Source organism: Botryllus schlosseri, chromosome 4, assembly GCF_051294905.1.
Source record: "Botryllus schlosseri isolate E-star chromosome 4, Bs_hap1, whole genome shotgun sequence".
Taxonomy (NCBI): domain Eukaryota; kingdom Metazoa; phylum Chordata; class Ascidiacea; order Stolidobranchia; family Styelidae; genus Botryllus; species Botryllus schlosseri.
Window position 1 is genome coordinate 12,935,082 of NC_137239.1, and position 21,058 is coordinate 12,956,139.

General features: G+C 39.2%; 1 protein-coding gene and 2 long non-coding RNA genes across 7 annotated transcripts in view; 1 reads left to right on the plus strand and 2 right to left on the minus strand.

Moving 5' to 3' along the window:
• Window positions 1-21,058, plus strand: part of LOC145438137 (uncharacterized) — a 175,630-nt gene that overhangs the window by 138,888 nt on the left and 15,684 nt on the right. For all 5 annotated transcript variants that reach the window (XM_080315510.1, XM_080315511.1, XM_080315514.1 and 2 more), the window contains one exon: window positions 7,232-7,420. In XM_080315510.1, coding sequence (XP_080171636.1) covers window positions 7,232-7,420 — 189 coding nt within the window. The remainder of the gene's footprint in view (window positions 1-7,231; window positions 7,421-21,058) is intronic.
• The window catches only part of LOC145438166 (uncharacterized), a 357,286-nt gene that overhangs the window by 130,742 nt on the left and 205,486 nt on the right, over window positions 1-21,058 (minus strand). The window lies entirely within an intron of this gene.
• LOC145438173 (uncharacterized) lies at window positions 14,081-16,356 on the minus strand. The gene is made up of 2 exons (XR_013914875.1): window positions 15,911-16,356; window positions 14,081-15,524 (listed from the first exon to the last, which is right to left on the minus strand). It is a non-coding gene; the product is annotated as an uncharacterized LOC145438173 (long non-coding RNA).

A 21,058-nucleotide genomic window follows, 5' to 3' on the forward strand; every position in this document is an offset into this window, starting at 1 on the left:
GCCAGAAATTACGCAACGGCTCAAGTATCAATGACGCACAGCCACGTTAGTCGGTCTTATACAAAATTCATTTATTTGAAGCTCCAATACATCAAGTTTCCGAAGAAAATGGCTGCGGCCAGAAATTAATCTTCGATATGCGCTTCAATTAGAGGCAACATCATTTTTAGAGCGCAGTACCCTTTTAAATGATGTTGTCACTCACCATATTTGCTTAGTATAGCATCATATACCTTCGTTTTCGGACGCCTCAAGTATTTTGATCATGGGCCTATTGAATGACTCTATTACATAGAATTTATCCATATATTTATACTGAAGCAGATCCATGCAAGGCATCAGCGTACTGTAGCGCTGTCAAAGGGGCACTGCGCTGTAAAAATTATGTGATCTCAAATTGAAGGGAAAAACGAACAATTTTTATTTTGGCCGCAGCCGTTTCCTTCAGAACGCCACCGTGATGGAGCTGCAATTTATTGAAATTTCCCCAGGACCTTCACGCTCCAGTTGCCGCAGCTGCTTAACCCGTTACGAGGCACGATGTCTTCATCGTCGCACTTGCTTGACGCAATAAGGCAGTCACGCAAAGAACGAAACTTGGACATATTTCCTACATAACATTGGCAGACAACCATCTAAAACTCGTTCTCTGCGTGACTGCCTTATCACGTCGAGCAAGTGCGACGTTGAAGACATCGTGCCATGTAACGGGTTAAGCAGCCGCGGCAGCCGGAGCGTGAAGGTCCTGTGGAAATTTCAATAAATTGCAGCTCCATTACGGTGGCATTCTGAAGGAAATGGATGCCGCCTAATTTTTTTAGTTTTTCCCTTCAATTTGAAACCACATAAATTTTAGATCGGAGAGCCTCTTTAATTAGAAATCATAGTACAAACCTCTTGATTTGTCTGCACTCCTAGACCTTTATCAATAGTGAGAAGCATTTCCGCGTACTTCTCATGCATCTCTTCAACACTTCTTATCAACACACAGTTGAAACTCTTCTTTATCTGATCTATTGAGAATAACAACGTGTTAATCAAAGCGGTTGGTCATGAACATGAACATCACTTATACAGGTTAGCCAGAGTAAGTAGATTCCACCATATTTTTCATATTAAAATGCATAGTTATTCACCAACTTATCTTGATATAAGCAATGAGCACATCTAAATTTCCTTCATTTGATTAGTAAATGACTATTAATAGCATATGGTATCACTATACAGCGCAGGCTTACACAACTAAATAATTTTAGTTGTCTAATTTCACTCAAGTAATGCAAAATCTCGATAATCCAATTCTATTATAATTTGGTGAATGTTTCGATACTTATCATTTCAATTTTAATCTTATTCGTTATTCTTCTGAAAATGCCTCATTGTCCGCGGCATTTTGCAGTGAGAACAAGAATATCGCTCTCGCGCGACATCAGCAGGTCCAGCGGAAAGACATTTCAGCCGTGGTGTAGGCTACAATTCATGGTTATCGCTCTATGTATATTCCAAATTTCATGTTTATGGTTGCATTTCAAAGTCATCCGTGAGGAATCAAAGAACTAACCAGTCCAATGTAGTGCAGTTCCTAATTTCAGAAACGCCACCGAATTCCAGTAACTTTGACTGATTACGTCCGTAGTGATGAGTGTAGTCCTAATTCATGAGAGTGGTGATATTCGGCCATTTGGCGCCACATCTATTGGATTCTTCTCGAAACTGCAACTTAGCGTCTTCAATTGTTCTATTAGGGTGACCTTTTGATTAACATGAAACTTACCAACGTTGAAAAAAATTAGTAATAATCATCCAAATCACCTGAAGAGCCTTAACACGAAGTTGGTGTTCTCCTGAACAAACCAGATGCCTTTAACGTTTGACAATACACAACTATATATGCAAGTGAGGTTTCATCACTAGATCTACAAATACATGATATTTTCTGATGAAACTACCATAAAGAATTAGATCACATCCTCATGGTCTGATCCTACGGCACATCTAGTTGCTAGATCGACAATAGGTAATCTATATCTACTTACACCGCTATGGTACTGTGGGAAACTGAACAACATGAACATGACACAATTCACAGATATTTTGAAAATATACATAAACGAATTACCTTGCCGTAAATCAATGTGCTCCCTCTTAATTCCATTTTGCACCAAAAACATTTCCATGTCTCTCGCTATGGCTATGTTACACAGACCGGCAGATTCCGTAAACCGTAAATCCCACCCTTCCTCAGACTGCGACGCTTCGATCATAGTCAGTTTTGCCACTCTAGGTTCCTGGAAAAACACAAGATTGTGTCCTGAAAAAACACTAGATTGGCGAAAAAACACTAGATTAGTAAATTACAGGAAGAATTTGCCGTTTCCAAGTAATCATGAATACCAAAGGTACAAATCCATGGATAAGAAGTTCCACACACGAATTCGACACATATGTATGATCAACCGCATGATTATTCAATGAAAATTATTGAAACGAATTGATATATTGCATAAATATGCAACGAAAATTAACGAAGCGAATTCAACAGAGTAAGAAAATATCAAATATTGTCGCTTTCGAATTGTACGGCATCATAAAAATCATATTCCGATTGTACACCATCGATCATCATCAGTATCTTTTGTGTGGCTTCTTGCTCACTACCGTACATCTTCAACCAAACAATGGGGAGGAATCCATGTGCAGCACACTTCATTTCCATGCATGTAGCAGAATGTGGCAATGCCAAGAGATTTGTCATGAGCTTCCCCAGTAAAGGGAATTTTGTGCACATATTTCAATTTTTGCCAAAATTCTGTTGGACGGCATTGACTGATAACCTGCAGCTTATTTTATGAATTTTCCAAAGCAGGCCATTCTTCCAAACAATCATTAAGTTCATCAAATAATATCACAGCAGTGTTGAGATCAAGTCACTACTTTCGAGTCACGAGCCATTTCGAGTCATTACACATTTTGACTCGAGTCAAGTCAAGTCAATCGATTTTCAAAGGTGACTCGAGTCAAGTCAAGTCACTCTATTCTCGGAGGTGACTCTGGTCAATTCGAGTCAAGTCAAGTCAAGTCACGAGTCAAGTCACATTTCAAGTCAAGTTGGCTTTTCGAAGTATGAGGCATGATAACGTCATTGCAATTTGCTATCTGTCTGAAATACAGATTGAGTGGTCATTGATTCCGCACCGATGAACGAATATAGACACGCAAGAAGGCGCTGAATCGCTCACATAATAAACGTAGAACTGTTAAACTGCTTAATTGCATAACCTCGGTTAATAGTTACCAGCCAAAATAGAGAATAGAGAAACGAATTGATATGATGCGATACAGTACCCATTTACAAATAGATGATACAATTCGACCCTGTGGCAATGGTTGAGAACTATATAAACTATATTCTAATTCAATTTCAATAAAAGTTTCGTTACGGTAAGAATAGACAACAGAAACGGACATTTTGCTATTTTATTACTTTACTATACTAGAGTTACAACGTAAGTTGTAAGCTTCGATCACTTCGTTTGCGGTCAATGTGAGAGACCAATCGACGCTCAGTGAAACGCACGATCATTGAATGATTGGCCGCTCTCACGGGTTACACCCGCATTTCGTGAACAATCCGAACATACGCAAGATAAAGTGATTTTTATCGGCACCGATTAACTGATGACTTGAAATGGACTCGTGAATTAAGCTCCAAGTCATGACTCGAGTCATCCCAACACTGTATCACAGAGGAAAATTGCACAGCTAGGAAAACAATTGATTTTATTTTTCTTTGTGTTCACAAGGCTGTTAACGGATTCAATACACCAGTACGAAAGTATGATGTCGTCGGCACATGAAAATCGTTCCCGAATCTGCAGAGTGAGTTCAACAAGAAACGACAGCGCATTAGAGCGAAATTGCGCTTCATTTTCCGCTCATAAATACGTATTCACAGCGCACCCTGTTACGTAATAATTGATTGTTACTGCACCACCACATAAAATTGTTGAAAACAAACACAGCCAGAGACACCAAATCGCCTTATTAGCAATACATTTAGGGTATAATTTAGTAGTCTAATGTTAGGATATTCCTTGTTCGCACAATTGCAGAAAAACACTAGATTAGCGAAATTGTGCGAAAAATAAAACACTAGAACACTAGTACACTAGTACGACCGAAAAAACACTAGATCTAGTGTTAAAACACTAGGAGTGGCACCGCTGATCATAGTGTCCTGTGTGGTGTCGACACAGGTAAATCTCACGCCTCAGTGAAATTGTATCACGTCACAATTTCCATTTGGCTACAGACAATTTGACAGTCATTTTTGACCAGCTTGCCGAGCATTAAATTTGGTAAAATGGTATCAATCGAAAGCTGACTCTGCACTGATTACGAAAATATATTTTTTCATTGTTATGGAGATTGGCATTGGGACGCAACAATGCTGTCTGCCTCTTTTTCTCTTGAGCTACTCTCTCGTTTCGCCAGACAACATTGTTGCGTCCCAATGCCAATCTCTATAAATGAAAAATTCGAGTCTGATTGTGGGAGTTCCAGGGCCACGAGCGGAATAAAATTTATATTTTCGTAATCAGTGCAGAGTCAGCTTTCGATAGATACCCGTTTTACCAAATTTAATGCTCGGCAAGCCGGTCAAAAATGACCGTCAAATTGCCTGTAGCCAAATGTAAATTGTGACGTGATACAAATTCACTGAGGCTTGAGATTTGCTTGTGTCGACACCATATAGGACACTATGCCTCGATCGATTGCGTCATGCAGTCACGTGACCAAGTTGACCGTAAGTCATGCGTAAATACATAAATGGAATAAAATACAAATGGCACTGGTAATAAATGAATGATTGCTCGTAATTACTGAGCTAATTTCTAAATCAACAGTAACTTTCGAATAATATCGAATTTATATACTTTCCTGATCATCATCAAACTGTTCAGGGACATGTAAGCATACGGCGACTAGAGTTGTAGATTACGTTGTAGCGGGACTTCTGGTCCTCCTAATGCCCCAGGGAACGTCAAGTATCTGTTAGGAAGGAAATATACTGTGCCCGTAGAAATAAGATTACCACGTGACCCGCATATAATTGTATCATATCATCGCAACAATACTCAACGTCGCAATCTCTTATCGCATATTGCGCAAGCTTCGCAATCTTTTGTCGTGTATGCACGATTACTATTGTAACGCTTTTACGCATTGCGCAAGATTAATTACCCATTGCACATTGCTCAACCTTTGCAATCCAAACCTTTGTTTAGCGTATTGGTCAAGCCTTTCCTTTTTCTCGTATCCAATAGCGCTGCAATCCTTTTCGTCTGACGCAAACCAGACATATTTAGGCGGCCGATCGGCTGTATCGCTCGTGTAAAAAATACAGATCTCTTTCGCTTGAGTAGACAAATTTTCATCACACAACCTGGCGCACTTTCTGGAATACATCCGAACTGTGGATTCACCAACATCAAAACAGCGAGTCGCCAGTTATAAGTGTTGCTACTGCACAATAACCATAATATCTGGTCAGTGGTCAGCTACCTATTTGCTTCAAGCCCGACACCACCGTCAGCTACAACGTAGGTTAGTTCTCTCAAATAAGGATCATTATTCTAACACTGCCGCCCGACGAAAAATCCATACCCCGTATCGATGAAGTCACAATTTGCGAGGCCTTTCGCCGTGTATCAATATTATTGCTCTTTAAGCTGCCATAAGGTTTCAAAGGGAAGCTTGACCGGCGACGTCTCAACCTCCCTATCACCTGTTAGCCGGTATGAATGTTTGACTCTGCATAAAATTCGTCTGAAATGATTATATTGAGCTACTGATATGAATTTGAGCGAATAAACACTTATATATTGACTGAAACAGGTCGCTGATGATTTCAGAGGAGCTCGAATCGTATCTTATTACATTATCTGATGATGTGTGGATTTGCATGCAATATGGCGGCTTCTCGATATTAGATTTCAGCCAATTATATGTGTCAGTCAAATATTGTATATACCTATGCACAAAATTGTGTCTTGAATTTAGAGTGTAGGCTGGCTCAATATCCTTTGAATATATAGCGCACGGGAATTTAGGAAATAACAACATGTAGCTAAGTCTTTGCACCAACGAGCCCGCCCCAATATGTTTAATTTTTACTTACGTGCCCTAACTATTCCTAGACAATACCTCACTAAGTTCTACAGGTAAATCTGATCACGCGGACTGAGAGGATGTAAAATTTATAGCAATGGTATTGCTATAAATGGCTTGCCATGGTATTTTGTATTGATGACGCGACAACTCAAACCTCGAGGCCCATGCATTTTGAGCAGCTTCAGTTGCTGAACATCGCAGAAAGTGAAACGTAAATGACTAATTCGGACTTCGAGTGGGTTTAATGTAGTGCAGTACCTGGAAACCTGATTAGCGAGTGTGTTGGATAGATTCGTTAATTTTATATGTTGAAGTATTTGTATTTATAATATTTATATATTGTAGGAGCATTTTTAAAGGTACCATGCTTATGCTGCTGTCGGCACGGGTATTCTGGATTTAAATCAAAAGTAGGCAACAATCAGCAAATATATGAACAGATCGCTGCTCACAGACTGAAATTTAAATCCAGCTCTAAGAATCGGGAAAACCGACTTTCATCCCGAATTTTGACAATGAGGACGACAGCTTAAAAATTCTCGTCAATGTTTCTGGCGTGTGAACGTTATCATCAAATCAACGTTTCGATTGTTTTAACTATACAAATACATATACGTTATTTCCATGTATTCGGTCACTATATAATCACATAACAATATTGAATCTTTGATTAGTATCCCAATTTTATATAGTGCGGCCCACGAATGCATTCAAATGTTGAATACGGCCCGCGAGCTCAAATGTTTGCCCAGCCCTGGCCTAGTGCATCATCAAAACGTGATAATAAAGTCACATGTTTGATATAAGGAATATAAGAATTGAATTGAAATATATATAATAATGGATTCTCATACTCATTTTGAAGGAACCGTGGGTCAGTTTTAAAATGAGTTCCACATTCAATAAATCATGTGCTTGAAATTCTCCGCAATTCATTCATGTGACTAAAATAGATATAAGCGTTTAAGATAACGTATAGTAAAGTATGGTCGATAGGCTGATTCTTCGTATCATTATGCTCTATCAATACGTTCAATTTCAACTCTATTCATTTTAGATACCTGCATTGATAACAGATATCAATGCAACTGCGATCGATACGACTTCAGAACCATTACATCGGACGGCGGATATCTTACAGATAAATCGAAACTTCCACTGCACCAAATTAGGTTTGAAAGAATGTACAGTAGTAGTGCAGCATGGCTGACAGTCGGGAATCTTGAATGCTTCGCTCAGGACCTCGGTTAGTGTATGAATTTGCGGCACTGTTATACCATAATGACGTAAACTGACCATTGCCTTGTCGTAACTAACTAAAGATTAATGTAGTATAGGTATAGTAAGTATAGGTAACCAATGTCTCAACCAATGTACCAACTGATAGCAGAACAGAATATAATGACACGGTAACGATAACGACAATGAAGGCGTACTGCGCAGCGAAACAAATCAGATGAAAGTAATTATTGCATAAATGCGGATCCCAGACGTGGTCAAAGTAGTCAACAGAGCTACTCAAGTAGAATTAGAAGTCGTGACGAAAAAATCTACTCAAGTAAGAAAAGAAGTACTTTATTCATAAGCAACTTAAAACTACCACGCAAGCCGGTTTCGAAATTATATTCAGCGATACTTTCGTTAAAACATACTTGTCGTTCCATATCTACTGTGCGCGAAGCGCAACGATAATTCTGGTTATTAAATGACTTTTATGAAAATTAAATGTCGGTACTACGTGAAAACAGCCTCGAAATTCCTTAGGCTATATTTCCTATATTGGGGGATTACACTACCTCTACTAGAAAAACTGAAAATAGCTAAAAGTAAGTGAGTAGTCCACAAAATATTACGAAGTAGAAGTAGAAATAGCAGTGAAAAAATATCTACTTGAGTAAGTATCAGAAGTATAAGAAAACTACTTGGGTACTTCGAAAAAGTAGAAGTGCTTCGTTACCAGAGATGAGCATGGATTAGGATTAGGTTTTGAAATAACAGGATTTGTGAAATTTTCTCGGATTTGGATTGGATTAGGATTAGAGATTTTTTCTGAACGGATTAGGATTTGGATTGGATTTACCGATTTTCTGGGAGATTAATATGTCGTGCGGCGAATGGCGACAAACTTTATTCAGATCAGTTATTGATGTACTTATAGTACACTACACTATGGTTCACTCGGTGCAAATGAACATGAGAGGTGCAGCCCTATGCTAAGTTACCTTAATTCAAGAGAATCGTTGGTTGTGAAAGTAAATTTTCCAATCCCTCCCTTGCATAAATTAGCATTTTTTCTGAATTTCAAGTTGGAATCGGATTAGGATTGGACATGAACTTTAATATGAAAAAACTATGGATTAGGTTTTGGATTTGGATTTGAAGTTTCGGATTTGGATTGGATTGGGACATGGAAATTCCAAATCCGCTCATCTCTGTTCGTTACTAACCACCTCTGCGGATCACCACACATAATTCCCCCTTCACAATTATTATCCAAGTAAATAACAGCCCCTCGATTGCTACTGATTCATTTGAACAAACTCGTTCACTGCAATTGAGTTTGTATCTTGTCGACACATGTGCAGGCACGTTTTCCAATAATGGCTTGAAAAATTAATTTCGCACGTCCGTGGATTGGTACTATTTTTGCATGATATGCTTTAGTTAAGGGCATTCTTTCTTGCATTATGATGATGAAGGTGGAATACGATTACAACCTTCCTATAGTAGACCAGTGGTTCCCAATCGGTTGGGAATTCCCAATATGTGGGAAACAGACGCACTTGCAAAATAAATTCATATGCAGTTTATACATAGGCTATGTGTACGGAGGTATATGCCTCTAACACCATAACTATACGTTACCAGTTCACTGCTCAGGACTTTATGCGTCGCTAATTTGATGGCGTGCTGTTCACAAAAATCTCTTTCTGAATACTGCAATCTAAATTCGAATACGTGCTGAGCACCACAATAAAACACACAAAATCCGCTATTTAACTACCACATAATATGTTAGCGCCGATATGTGCATCGTTGTCCTGTGTTTCGCATCGGGGTGTTTCTACCGATTCATCAGATCTCGAAATTATAGACATGCAACCTATGAATAGCTACACAGGTGTAGTTTCAAACAATATTTTATTACAAATGAATCGGTTTGAAAAAAATGCGATGCATCGCACAGTTGGACAAAAAAACGAAACATGTAAAATGCAACCATATTTGAAATAATCTAATTTCAACGGAAAGCAAGGAGTTACTACACAGGTGAATTAATGGTATAGAATAATAATTAGGGTTACCATACGCCCTCTTTCGAGAGGATTTTTCCTCCTTTTTGACTTTTTTGAAAGTGTCTTCGGAGGACGTCCAAATGTCCTCTTTTTTGGGAGTTTGCTTAAATATACGGCAAAATTCGTCTGAGATACAGTAAATCAGCACTGAAGGAACGCTCCGACGATTATCTCGGGAGCTGAGCGGGAATGTCGACCTATTTTTTTAGTTAACCGACCACGAAGTGCAAAAAATGTTCCATTTTCAGGATTTTCCTCCGGTATTGCAAGTCTGGAAATTTTGAAAAGTGTCCTCTCTTCAGATTTCCTAAATATCGTAACCCCATTAATAACAAAACAACATTTTACACCGATACATACATGAGAAAAATGACAACTATCGAACAGTTCAATAGAATCACAGTATGAACAGTACAAGTCCTGGGAACCAGACTTGGAGACATTTTTCAAATTAGAATAGAATTAGAGCAGTGGTTCCCAACCTTTTTGTCTTCATTCCCCACTTCAGATTTATTCCGAGCCTTCATTCCCCACCAAGACCACAACAGCACCTAGTCACCCCCCCCCCCCCCCAAAAAAAAAGATGGTCTTGGGCCTCCCACAGGCTTATAAACCAAACAAAGTCCCCCCCCAAGAACCCCTCATCCCCGTGAGTCTGTACGCTTCCCACCGTTACTTATCAGCTACGTTGGGTCTACCGTTTAGTGTGTCGCCACATTTCGACTAAACACGCCAAGCGCTAAAAATTTATAGGATATAAGTTTTCGGTCAGCACAAGGGAATTCCTTCACAGCCAAGCTCTTCTCGTTGCTGATGGTCCTGGCACACTTCTCGGAGTCCCATGTTACATATGGCCTATATCTTCATATCGAGGCGCAGTAATGGCCGACGCCGAAGTCTCTATTTCTATAAAATCTACTTATTTTCGTGGGGAAAGGATACTCAATAATCATTATATTCGGCAATATTAAATCGTGCCCCCAGCGAAAACTGTTTGGAATTAGTGGCATAAATTTACCAAAAATACTCTATAATTTATGTTAATTCATGAAATAACTTAGGGCCCCTACGATCTCCCTTCGAGCTCGCTTCGGCAGTAACGGTCCTGTTTCAACTATCCAGCACTTTTTTTCATCACAGAGCAGTTATTTGCTGGTTTGACTACACAATACACCCAACCACACCAGTACGCAAGACAATCGCCAATAATTGTAACATCAAATGTATTGTGAACCGATAGGCCTACCAGTAATGGACAAAATTTCGCGAAAGCGTTATTTCACGTCAAACTAGTCGTGTTGGATGCGTTTGTGACGCCATGGTTGGCCATCCAGAGTTAAAAATGAGGTTTTGTGAACAACACGCAATATAATTTTCGATACATACATTCCAGAGCAGTTAACTGGTAACGGTAATTGCGCATGTGTCTCCGTGAATATGTAGACTGTCCTGTATATAATTTTGAGCAAATGCGTCTATTCCTCACCAGAAACCAGTGAATTCCCCACCGTTTGGGAACCACTGAATTAGAGTATAATCAGCATTATAGCTACACAGTTATATACAAATTAAAGATTAAAATTAGAGTTATATCTGCATAGTTTTTCTACATTCAATTAGAATTACTGAATTTGCGAAAACTTTGTACATTGAGGTTACCTTTATATCAAAACATAGTTCATTCTTATCAGTAAGAGAATTGCAAATAAAAGTGTTTTTTTTATTTGAAGTAAGATCCCTGAAAGATCCCTTGCGTAAAACCATGCTAGAAGATCATCCCAAAGAGTCTTCGCTTGTCATCAGATTCTTGGTGATGCCATTTCCTACGTTCCAGGATTTTAAATTACCATTACCATGGTGTGTGATCATAAAATGAGTTGACTTCACTTTATAGTCATCCAGTTGACATTATGTGCCTGGAATTATAATAACATGTTAGATAAATTATCTTGTAACTGTAAAGTATCCTTGCGCGAATTGAGGGAACAGGATTTATTTTGACCAGAAAAGCTTTGACGGTATTTTTCATAATATTGATGCACGGATCTGGATTGATGGAGAGTTTGCCAAGTTTGGCTGTGATAAAAAAGAGGCACTTGACTAGGGTTAGTTCGGATATCAATAATTTTCACTAACCGGATAACGGATATATCCGGATATTTTGGAATTTATCTAACCGGTTAACCGGATAATAACTGCCAAGTGAGACAATCGATTTCATTAGGTCTTCATGTAAAACGGATCGCAAAATCATTACACAGTGTTATTGTAGAGTACCTACCTACGCGCGCAGTATGAGCGAATACGAGAAAAACCACGCAAATTTAATGTTCACTGCTTCTGCAATGCCCTCTTTATAAAGCACAGATGCATCAATTGTGGGATCCTGTAGCCGGGACCGGAATTTTGTAACAAAGAGTCCACGTTCATTGAATGCTTTTTCAGCTTCCACAGAAGTGGGCTGAATAGAAAGCAGCGCTTCGTAGAGAGTCAAAAGGTTGGCAGGTCGTACGCCGAAAACTTCAACGGCTTTACATCCTTTTGACCATCCTTATGTTTAGGTTTGGAGTACTAGAAAGACGACTAGCTGATACTGGAATTGATGCCGACATGATACCTCGCTCTAATTCACGTGATCAGGCACGCAGCCAGCCGAAAATGTAGGGTATTGAAATAAAATCAGGGGGTTTCGATCTTTTTTTCGAATTAATCATCAGCGGAAATCAATTACGCTTGCACGCACGCACATTTTTGCGAACATTCGATGTCATTCAGTTTCGCGGTGTCACTCTCAGAATCACTAATTAGAATACACTTAACGGCATATCGTCAACAAGCCATGGAGAGATAGGAGCCAATGCATGCTGGGTCCGAGATGGTTAGTCCAGCGATTATATCGTTCGTAGGCCTATTGCAGATGCGATTGTGTAGGTCAACGATAATATCGTGAGCACCAAGCCAATGAAGATGCGATTGTACAGGCCAGCGATGGAATAGTGTGTACACTGCACATGGCCTATTGCAGATGCGATTCTTCAATCCAGTGGGACTATCGGCTTGTTGAAGACGCGATAAATCAGGCCAGAGACGATAGCCGAGCGCGCGGCAATCAATGACCTAATTTAACGATCTTCTCAGCAGGAGATCGCGTCACATTACATTGTGCAATGTGTACAGACGCATTTCGCTAATTGGCAACACGCTTCTCGTTAATCGGCCGCGCCAACACTGAATACGACTTATTGAAGCTTACTAAAACGTGTAAAATGCATTAGCAACGATTCTTTTTTATCCGGTTAACCGGCAGAAAAATATCCGGATATCAGATAGTGAAAATACCTGCGGTTAACCGGTTAACCGGTTAACCGTTATCCGGATAATCCAACCCTACACTTGACTACAAATAAGCAGCAAATATGTTGACATGAATAAATTTATCTGCATAATAATAATCTTATCGAAAACTGTACTTGACCCTATAAAGAAGTTATAACTGTTTAATGTCAACTATAAATTACTAAGTTATATAATTTTTAATGTTATTTACAGATTTATTGAATATGAAATAATATTGATTCATTGAAAAACAGCTCAGCTCAGGTAGTTTTGGAGAAGGTTCACATCACTTATGATGAAATTGTTATGAGAACCATGTGAAATAGCCTATCTGTCAAAGTAATATTGCTAAAAGAATATACTTTCGAACATTTAGATATGTTTTGTCATTAGTCAATCTGCGTTAGTCTCCAAAATAGATCTCGCGATTTTGAAACTTTCGATTGAGTGCTTAAAGCAGTGGTTCCCAAACTCTTTCGGGAAAGTTATAAAATTCTCGTGGCACACTTGGGCTACGGACCGGCGATTGAGAACCACTGCTCTAGAGCCCGATCGATATTGGATTTATGAGTCGATACCGATAACACCGTTCTCACACCTTGACCGAGAACCTCAATATATTCAGCGGATATTCAAAAGAAGTTGGATAATACATAGGCACATTTTCAAAGCTTCAGAGCATTTATTTGAACATCTTTACAGCCAATGTTATACTTGAACCTGAAATAAACTAGAAAGGCTACATTTGGACACTTGGGGTGTAAGCTATGTGACATATATCAATATTCTCAGTCTGGTCACGAAAATTGCCGATAATTTTTCAGCTTCAATGGCCGACACCGATAATTCTTTGAATGTGTGATATCGTCCCGATATTATCGGCGTATCGATAATCGCTCGGGCTCCAGTATATCCCATCTACACTGTAAAAAAAAAACCTCGATTTACCGCGAAATGTTTGGAAGCACGGTAGCCAGACATTTCGTGGTAATGTAACATTACCGTTAGTCAATGTAAATTCAACTTACACTCGTCCGGTAATCTCAATTTACACGGCAGACTGTAATGTTACAGTCACCTCCGGTATATCCAATCTACATTTCATCCTGTATATTTGCCACTCAGACTGTAATTTTACCGCCTACCTACATACATGCTGTCTGTGTAAATCAGGATTACATACCGGCTTGTAAATTCACGTACATCCCATACCTATCGCAAAGCATCCCGGTGCTAAAATATCGCAAAAGCTTCTTCACACCCCCAAAACGACATTGGAACAAACTGTATATTCATTCATGATTCACGATAAGAAGATTATCGATGGAAAAGCATTGCTGCTGGAGGTCTAATTCTTCTTTAGGAGACATGCAGTAGCACGAGTGGTCTCCCACCATCGGCCAAACTTCCAATTGTTTCTTTTTCTCATCCTTATTCATTCTGTATATCTAGTATCTTGCAGTTCCACTAAAAAGAATTCATGCATAAGTCGCTATATTAAGCAAAGTTCCTAACCCAGACATGACATTATAAAGACTACTAAGACAAATAGGGTAACAAAAATATGACAATTTTTGAAGTAGCGATACTGGTACATTGTGTGGTGACGGCTCCGCCTTTTACATGATATCGCAGAGATTCATGACTTACTTCATCTAATGCAGCGGTTATCAACCTTTTTGTACATGCGCCTTCCTTGGCGATGGCCAAAAAAAATTGCGCCCCCTGCACTTATCGTCATGTCAAAAAGAGCACATCATCTAATATAAAGATAGGCTATGTTAATCTGTCCATATCCATTGCCGTGAACTCCGGAGTCCGGACTATTATACTTTTCATGAAGACCTATTGTATGCACCGAAATCGGGGGTGGCAATGTTATGAGTAGTTTCTGGAATTACATATTTTCGCGCAGAGTGGAACGCGAAATTTTTTTAGATTCACAAATGAATACCTGCTCAGATTTAGAAGAACGCTACTATATTAGAATCGAAAAATTAGGTTATGTTGAATTGCGTGAAGCGCGAAGAAAATTTCAATAATAATTAAAATCTCTAAAAAAATTGGGAGTGAATTAGTAATTTCAATTTGCATGTCGACGGATGCTAACAATTACTAATTGAATTAGGTGTCGACGGCCGCACAAATTCCCATCTACGGCAGCAGGTTGCCCATCCATGATCTAATAGTATACATATGGTATGTCTTACGCCAAGTTTGAATCCATATTCCAGTCTTTAACATTTTTGACAAATTTCCTTCAACTTGTTTGAAAATAGCAAAAAAACATTGGACAGGACATCAATTTGTTTCAAGGTAGGTTGCACTGAGACTAATAATCCTAATGCCGGTACAGAGAACAAGGCGTCGTTTTGTACTGCCACGCACAATTTGATCAGTTTTGGAATATAATTAAATTGTGTTGATATAGGGTAGCTTAATTTAGGGCGAAACCAAGCAACCTATACTGCATCCAAGTCTGTCTTACGCAGTACAGTTCGCCAGCTATTAACAACAGCTACGGTACCCAGCGCACCCAGCTTTAGGCTAGGCTACTGCCAAAGCTATGAAGTAATAAATGACTTTCACTTGGGAATTCCTCTAAATCTTCAAAGAATATCAAAAATTTGCTCAAATGAAGTTGAGCGCGACTGCTGGAGTTTGAATTTGGCGAGCTTTCTTGAATACGAAATAAGTTTCATCTTCAACAATCGTCTTCTGAAAATGGTTGCGAAACACATGTTTAGTCAGAATTCATACAGACTCTGTCCATTTCTCGCGTTCCCCAGATTGAGAAACACTGATCTCAGATATTGAAGCAAAAGGTTCCTAATTTGAGGTGGCATGTGTGTGTGCCAAACAAATCCAGCAGTGGATGAAAACATCTCTATGCTATGGCCCAAAAATGACATAAACATGCTAACAGTTTCAACTACTCCGCGGCAGAGTATGCGGTGTCCCAGGCCAGTATATAGGTCGACTAATATCCCAAAATAGAACAGAGAATGCGGCGAATGAAATATTTCAATCATGAAATCGAAGTTATCCCGGTGGTGTGCACAGTCGTAGATATTCACGGTAACGAATACTATGTAATACTGTACCTTTTACGTTGCGTATCCCAATCAGCATTCCTAGGAATCTTCAACGATCGTGTCCACTTTCTTCAAGCACAAGCTTCGCTCCACCCTTCGCTCAAATCTCAATAATGGCCAGACGACGATACGACACTCTAACGATTTTGAAATAAGTGGTATTCATCTGCTGACATGCCACCAATAATATTTACCGGCCACTGCGTTATAATGTTTGATTTAGGTCGTTCTTTTCATACAGAAACATTTATCATTACATATAGTCCCTTTCCTTTCCATCTAATTGCGTAAAATTGATATTTATTCCATGTATTGTTCACTACTTACCGTACTTACTTAACCAGACGCTGCTTGTGATGTCACAGTTGTGCGTTGGTTGTTTACTACGAATCTCAGAAAAAGCAGTAACGCGTAACGGTAACCTAATGTAAAATATTACAGGTCGCCTTCTTCGCCATTAACAAATGGTCACCTTAGCATGCGGTGCTGATATTTCTAGTTTCCCGAACTGATATTCTAACTCATCAGTCGTATCCGTGACAACGAATGTAACCAGCGAGACAGGCCGTATAGCCATAGCCTTATAATATAATAAGTGGCTCTGGTGTAACCACATTAGCTACGATTATCAGTTGTTTCTTTTACCCTACTACGTACTATACTGAAATTGGTACTAGGGCCAACAATTTCCGTATGACAAACCCCAGTCTCGCGAACGAGGTTGAATCAGGTCAAATCACCACGAGAATGATATCAGTAACATTCAGTTCCACGTATACATTGGTTGCAGAGATTTTCAAGCTAATCAATTTTGCCAATAGCCTGGTAAACTTCAGTAACGAGTAACTGTCAGTAATTTTGCAAAGAAATTCTGGTAACTTGACTTTAGAGCTATATTGAGGTAATATTACATATCACAATGTACAATTACAAGCTACGCACAGTTATTGGCAGCTACCGGTAATTCGTTGAAAAATTTACAGAGATTTCCCAGTAAATCTACCAGATTTTTTACAGTGTATAGACATCTGGTTAGAATACCAGGCTTCCTTACACGCATTTGCGATGAATAAGCATGATTGTTGTTGATTATTTTCGTAGTGTTTTACCATATCATATCCAAATTTATAGCGAGGATGTTGGATTGAAGAACTCTGATATATGCTTTAAGAGTCGATAATATTATGTTTGCAATCAATGAATTGTGGTTTATTAAAACCCTTGCTCATCATTGCGATTTGCAGTTTCACAACAACGCCGTTCCGTCGCCCAGTATAACAGATGCTGAGTCACATATGATATGCCATTTTCAAATTCAACATGTACAATCGAAATTAATAAATATTTAGCTATTATTTAATGTTGACTGTAAGCAAGAAAACGATCGGATTAATCACAATTTACCAAAATACTGTATTAAATCTTCGCAATTGGAATTGTGTCAGGTAAATTCAAATCATTCGGTATATATATTATGCAGTCTGTATCTACAAAAAACGCCTATCCTTCATACAGTGAAAATTGAAAAAATTTTGTGCGGGAGATTTTTGCTTAAACAGTGTGAACTTTTGATAATTTTAAAATCAGGACACAAATGTTAATCGTTTGTGACTACAGGACACACAAAATTTTGAATTTTCTTTTTCTAGTCATAACCCGAGTGTACACTGTACAGCTGTACACATAGGCTAGCGGTGCTTGTCAAGTTATAGTAGGGTTGTCATACGTCCGGAATTTCATTGTAAAAACTTCGTCCGGGAGGAAATTCTAAAATATACATAAATGTCCGGTATTTTGAAATCCTGAAGTAGGCTAAAAGTTTTTACCGAAATCTACAATAAAAATATTATTTCAAAGAGGAATAACACTACTTGAGATTTCTCGTCGCACTGCGCGCGATTTAGTACTGTATCATATATTATTTTAAGTTACTGTCAACCACCACCTTCGCAAAAAATTCTATTAAAAATAAATAAGAATAACCATCATTTATTGAAAAAGTGTAATTATAATCGCAATTAAAAGATGACTGTATATTCCTAGAGTTGGTTAACGCCGTTCTGAAACTTCAGTCAAAGATAGGGTTTCTAAATATGGGGGCCGTTTTCCTTTATTATGGGGATCGCGAAGATATTGAACGTAATCAGCTTCCAAAACAAGCCGTGAGTAAGTCCGGGCTAGCCGACCTCTTCTAATAACCAGCTCATCAATTTTTAAGCTGGGCCCCGGAACATTTTCAAATTGAAAATGACATCGCGACCATATGAGATTGGAAACCACCGGATGTGCATTTTATATATATAAGAACCAATATTATTGACAGAATTAATTTTCAAAATTTACCAACCATATTGATGCATATACCAAGCCTTCAAAGTTACATCGATCACCCAGGCCCATGGTGTGTCCGAAATCAGTGTTTTTGTGAACGGAAGGATGCTGAAAAAATGTTTTTCGTACCTTATTACAACACACAATCAGATGACCGCACCGACACAGAACCGGACGATTTCATCCAGCCCGTGAATAAATCTGTTGCCGACCCTAGCAAACACCAGAGGTCACATTAAAGATGGCCCAATTCTACATCTACACACATGGTCCACTTCAATCCTGCATACAGTCGATAGGCAGAGTTTTGATGGTGTGACGTCATATTGCCCGGTAATGTGTTTATAACTAATTGTAAACCCCGCTAGTAGGCGCTAAAGAGTGTGGCGACTCGCCGACCTCTTCTAATAATCAGCTGTTCAATCTTTGAGCTGCGCCACCGAATATTTTCAAATTGGAAATTAGGTCGCGACCATAATAGATTGGATACCACGAGGTGTGGAACCTGTTGATGCATTTTTATAGTAATGTATGGAAGAACCAAGATTATTGACAAAATTAATTCACCAAAGTTACCACCATATAAGATGCATATAATAAGCCCCCAAGAAGTTGCATCGATTTCGTTGGCCGATTGTGTGCCCAAGATCAGTGTCTTTTTGAACGGAAGGGTGCTGGAAAAATGTTTTTTTTCCGACCTGATTATAGCACACAACCAGATAACCGCACCGACTGTAGACTGCATGGCTGTGAAACACAGAGAGAGAGAGAGAGAGAGATATGATATTCTTTCTCGCCTGCACCATCGAGATGCTTTGGCGACGGAGTTGCGATACGGCCCCATGAGGTCATCTAGTCTGCGCCCCCGTTTTTTCTCATCCATGCTATCCGTGATTGCTGAGCGCCTAGCAGGATAGCTGCGGATACCATTTTTCGAGTCTTTGGTATGATCCGGCCGGGGTTCGAACCTACGACCTACCGCTCGAGAAGCCGGACGCATAACCATTACGCTATCTCGCTCTCTCTCCGGCCCATGAAGAAATCTGTTGCAGACTCTGGCAATCACTAGGAGTCACATAAGAGATGGCCCCATTCTACATCTACACCTATTCTACATTTCAATCCTTTAAACAGTCGATAATAGGCAAGGTTTTGCTGGTGTTACGTCATATTGCCCGGCAATGTATTCATAGCTTATTGTAAACCCCGATAGTAGGCGTTGCACAACAATATGGTAACCCTAATTCAGTGTTACTTAATCTTGTCGCCAGCGCCACTCAAGGGGCGATTTGTAGTTTGAAGGGGGCAAAAAAGCTCGGGGCGATATGGGGGGCGCTGTGTCCAAGGCGAGGCGGTATGGAGGCTCTGAAAGAAATGTCCTCGCATAGAGGGTGTAGTAGGGACATATGATTATATAGCAGTTTGCGTTTTCATTGCAAATTAACACTCGGCAAAATATGTAAAATCTCGTAATTTTTAGACGCGCGGAGCGCGAAATATAAGCAACGATATTTGTAGCATGTTTCCATCCATGCCAGGGGTGTCAACCAGGGCTGTGGAGTCGGTAAATTTTACCACCGACTCCGGCTCCGACTCCGACTCCACACATTTTCAATATACCGACTCCGACTCCGACTCCGACTCCTGGGTCTTTAAACGTACCGACTCCGACTCCCGACTCCGACTCCGACTCCAGCATTATTACCAATTCACCTCGAAAATTATATGCCACATTGTCGGTTGAATGACTATCATACAACCATTAAACATATGCAAACATATGATTAACTGTGGCATGCTAAATTGTTTCAATGTGGCACAGCTCGAATTATCCATTATGCAATTGACATGAAATAAAGATTTGCTAAATATCCTTCCTTATTCAAGTTTTTATAACATGGACTCTCTAATATCCTGAAATGTATGAATCATTCAAATATGGAAGATATCCAATCCTGTATAATAAAAATGTAGATAAAAAATCCAAGTGTAGCTCTTGTGTATGACTCAGCAACTAATAAAGAAATCGAACTTACTAATTTTGTCATTACACACTATCCTGATTACAAGCACAAACACTCTTACTACTAGTAATAGACATTGGTCATCAATGGAATTTAGTTAAGTAGTCAAAGACCATAGCCTATGTCTATGTCTACATGTACTTAATCAAGTATTCAAGGATTGGGACTTGCAGTCTTTTTTAATCATTTGTTCGACCCAAACAGCTAAGCTACACTACAAATATTTTTAATTTTGTCAAATGGGAAGCATCGTTTGGTCATATTTACATCATTTTTACAATTTTACAAAACCAGCCGATGCATTTTCTCTGTCAGAGTATCATGGTATAATTCCAAAAATTGCATAAATTTTGACTGCATCGCGAAAACGCATCTTGCGATTTTCTTCCCCTCTGCAACTGAGCTGTAATTTGCAAGAAATGTCTTTTATCTATATCAGGGGTGGGCAACTTTTTCGGCGAAAGGGACACCTGAGATTTACGAACCAATGCACGGGCAACGGGAATGTTGATAACCTTTTTTTAGTCGTCGATAGGAGAGAACCGAATTATGAAACAATACTTATATTACTACGCTCTAAAATTGATAGCATTATGTCATGCAACTGTGCAGTGCGCAATCAGGCCCTGGTCGCGCGAAGCGCGAATTTTTTTTACAAGATAACGACTGAATTAGGCTATAGCTATATCAATAAATATGTCGCTAACATACATTGGGGGTCGCATCTGTATACCACTGGGCTCATTTGGCAAGGACAGGATTATTCGACGTTTAGACATAGCAAAATCGACGGTATCAGTGA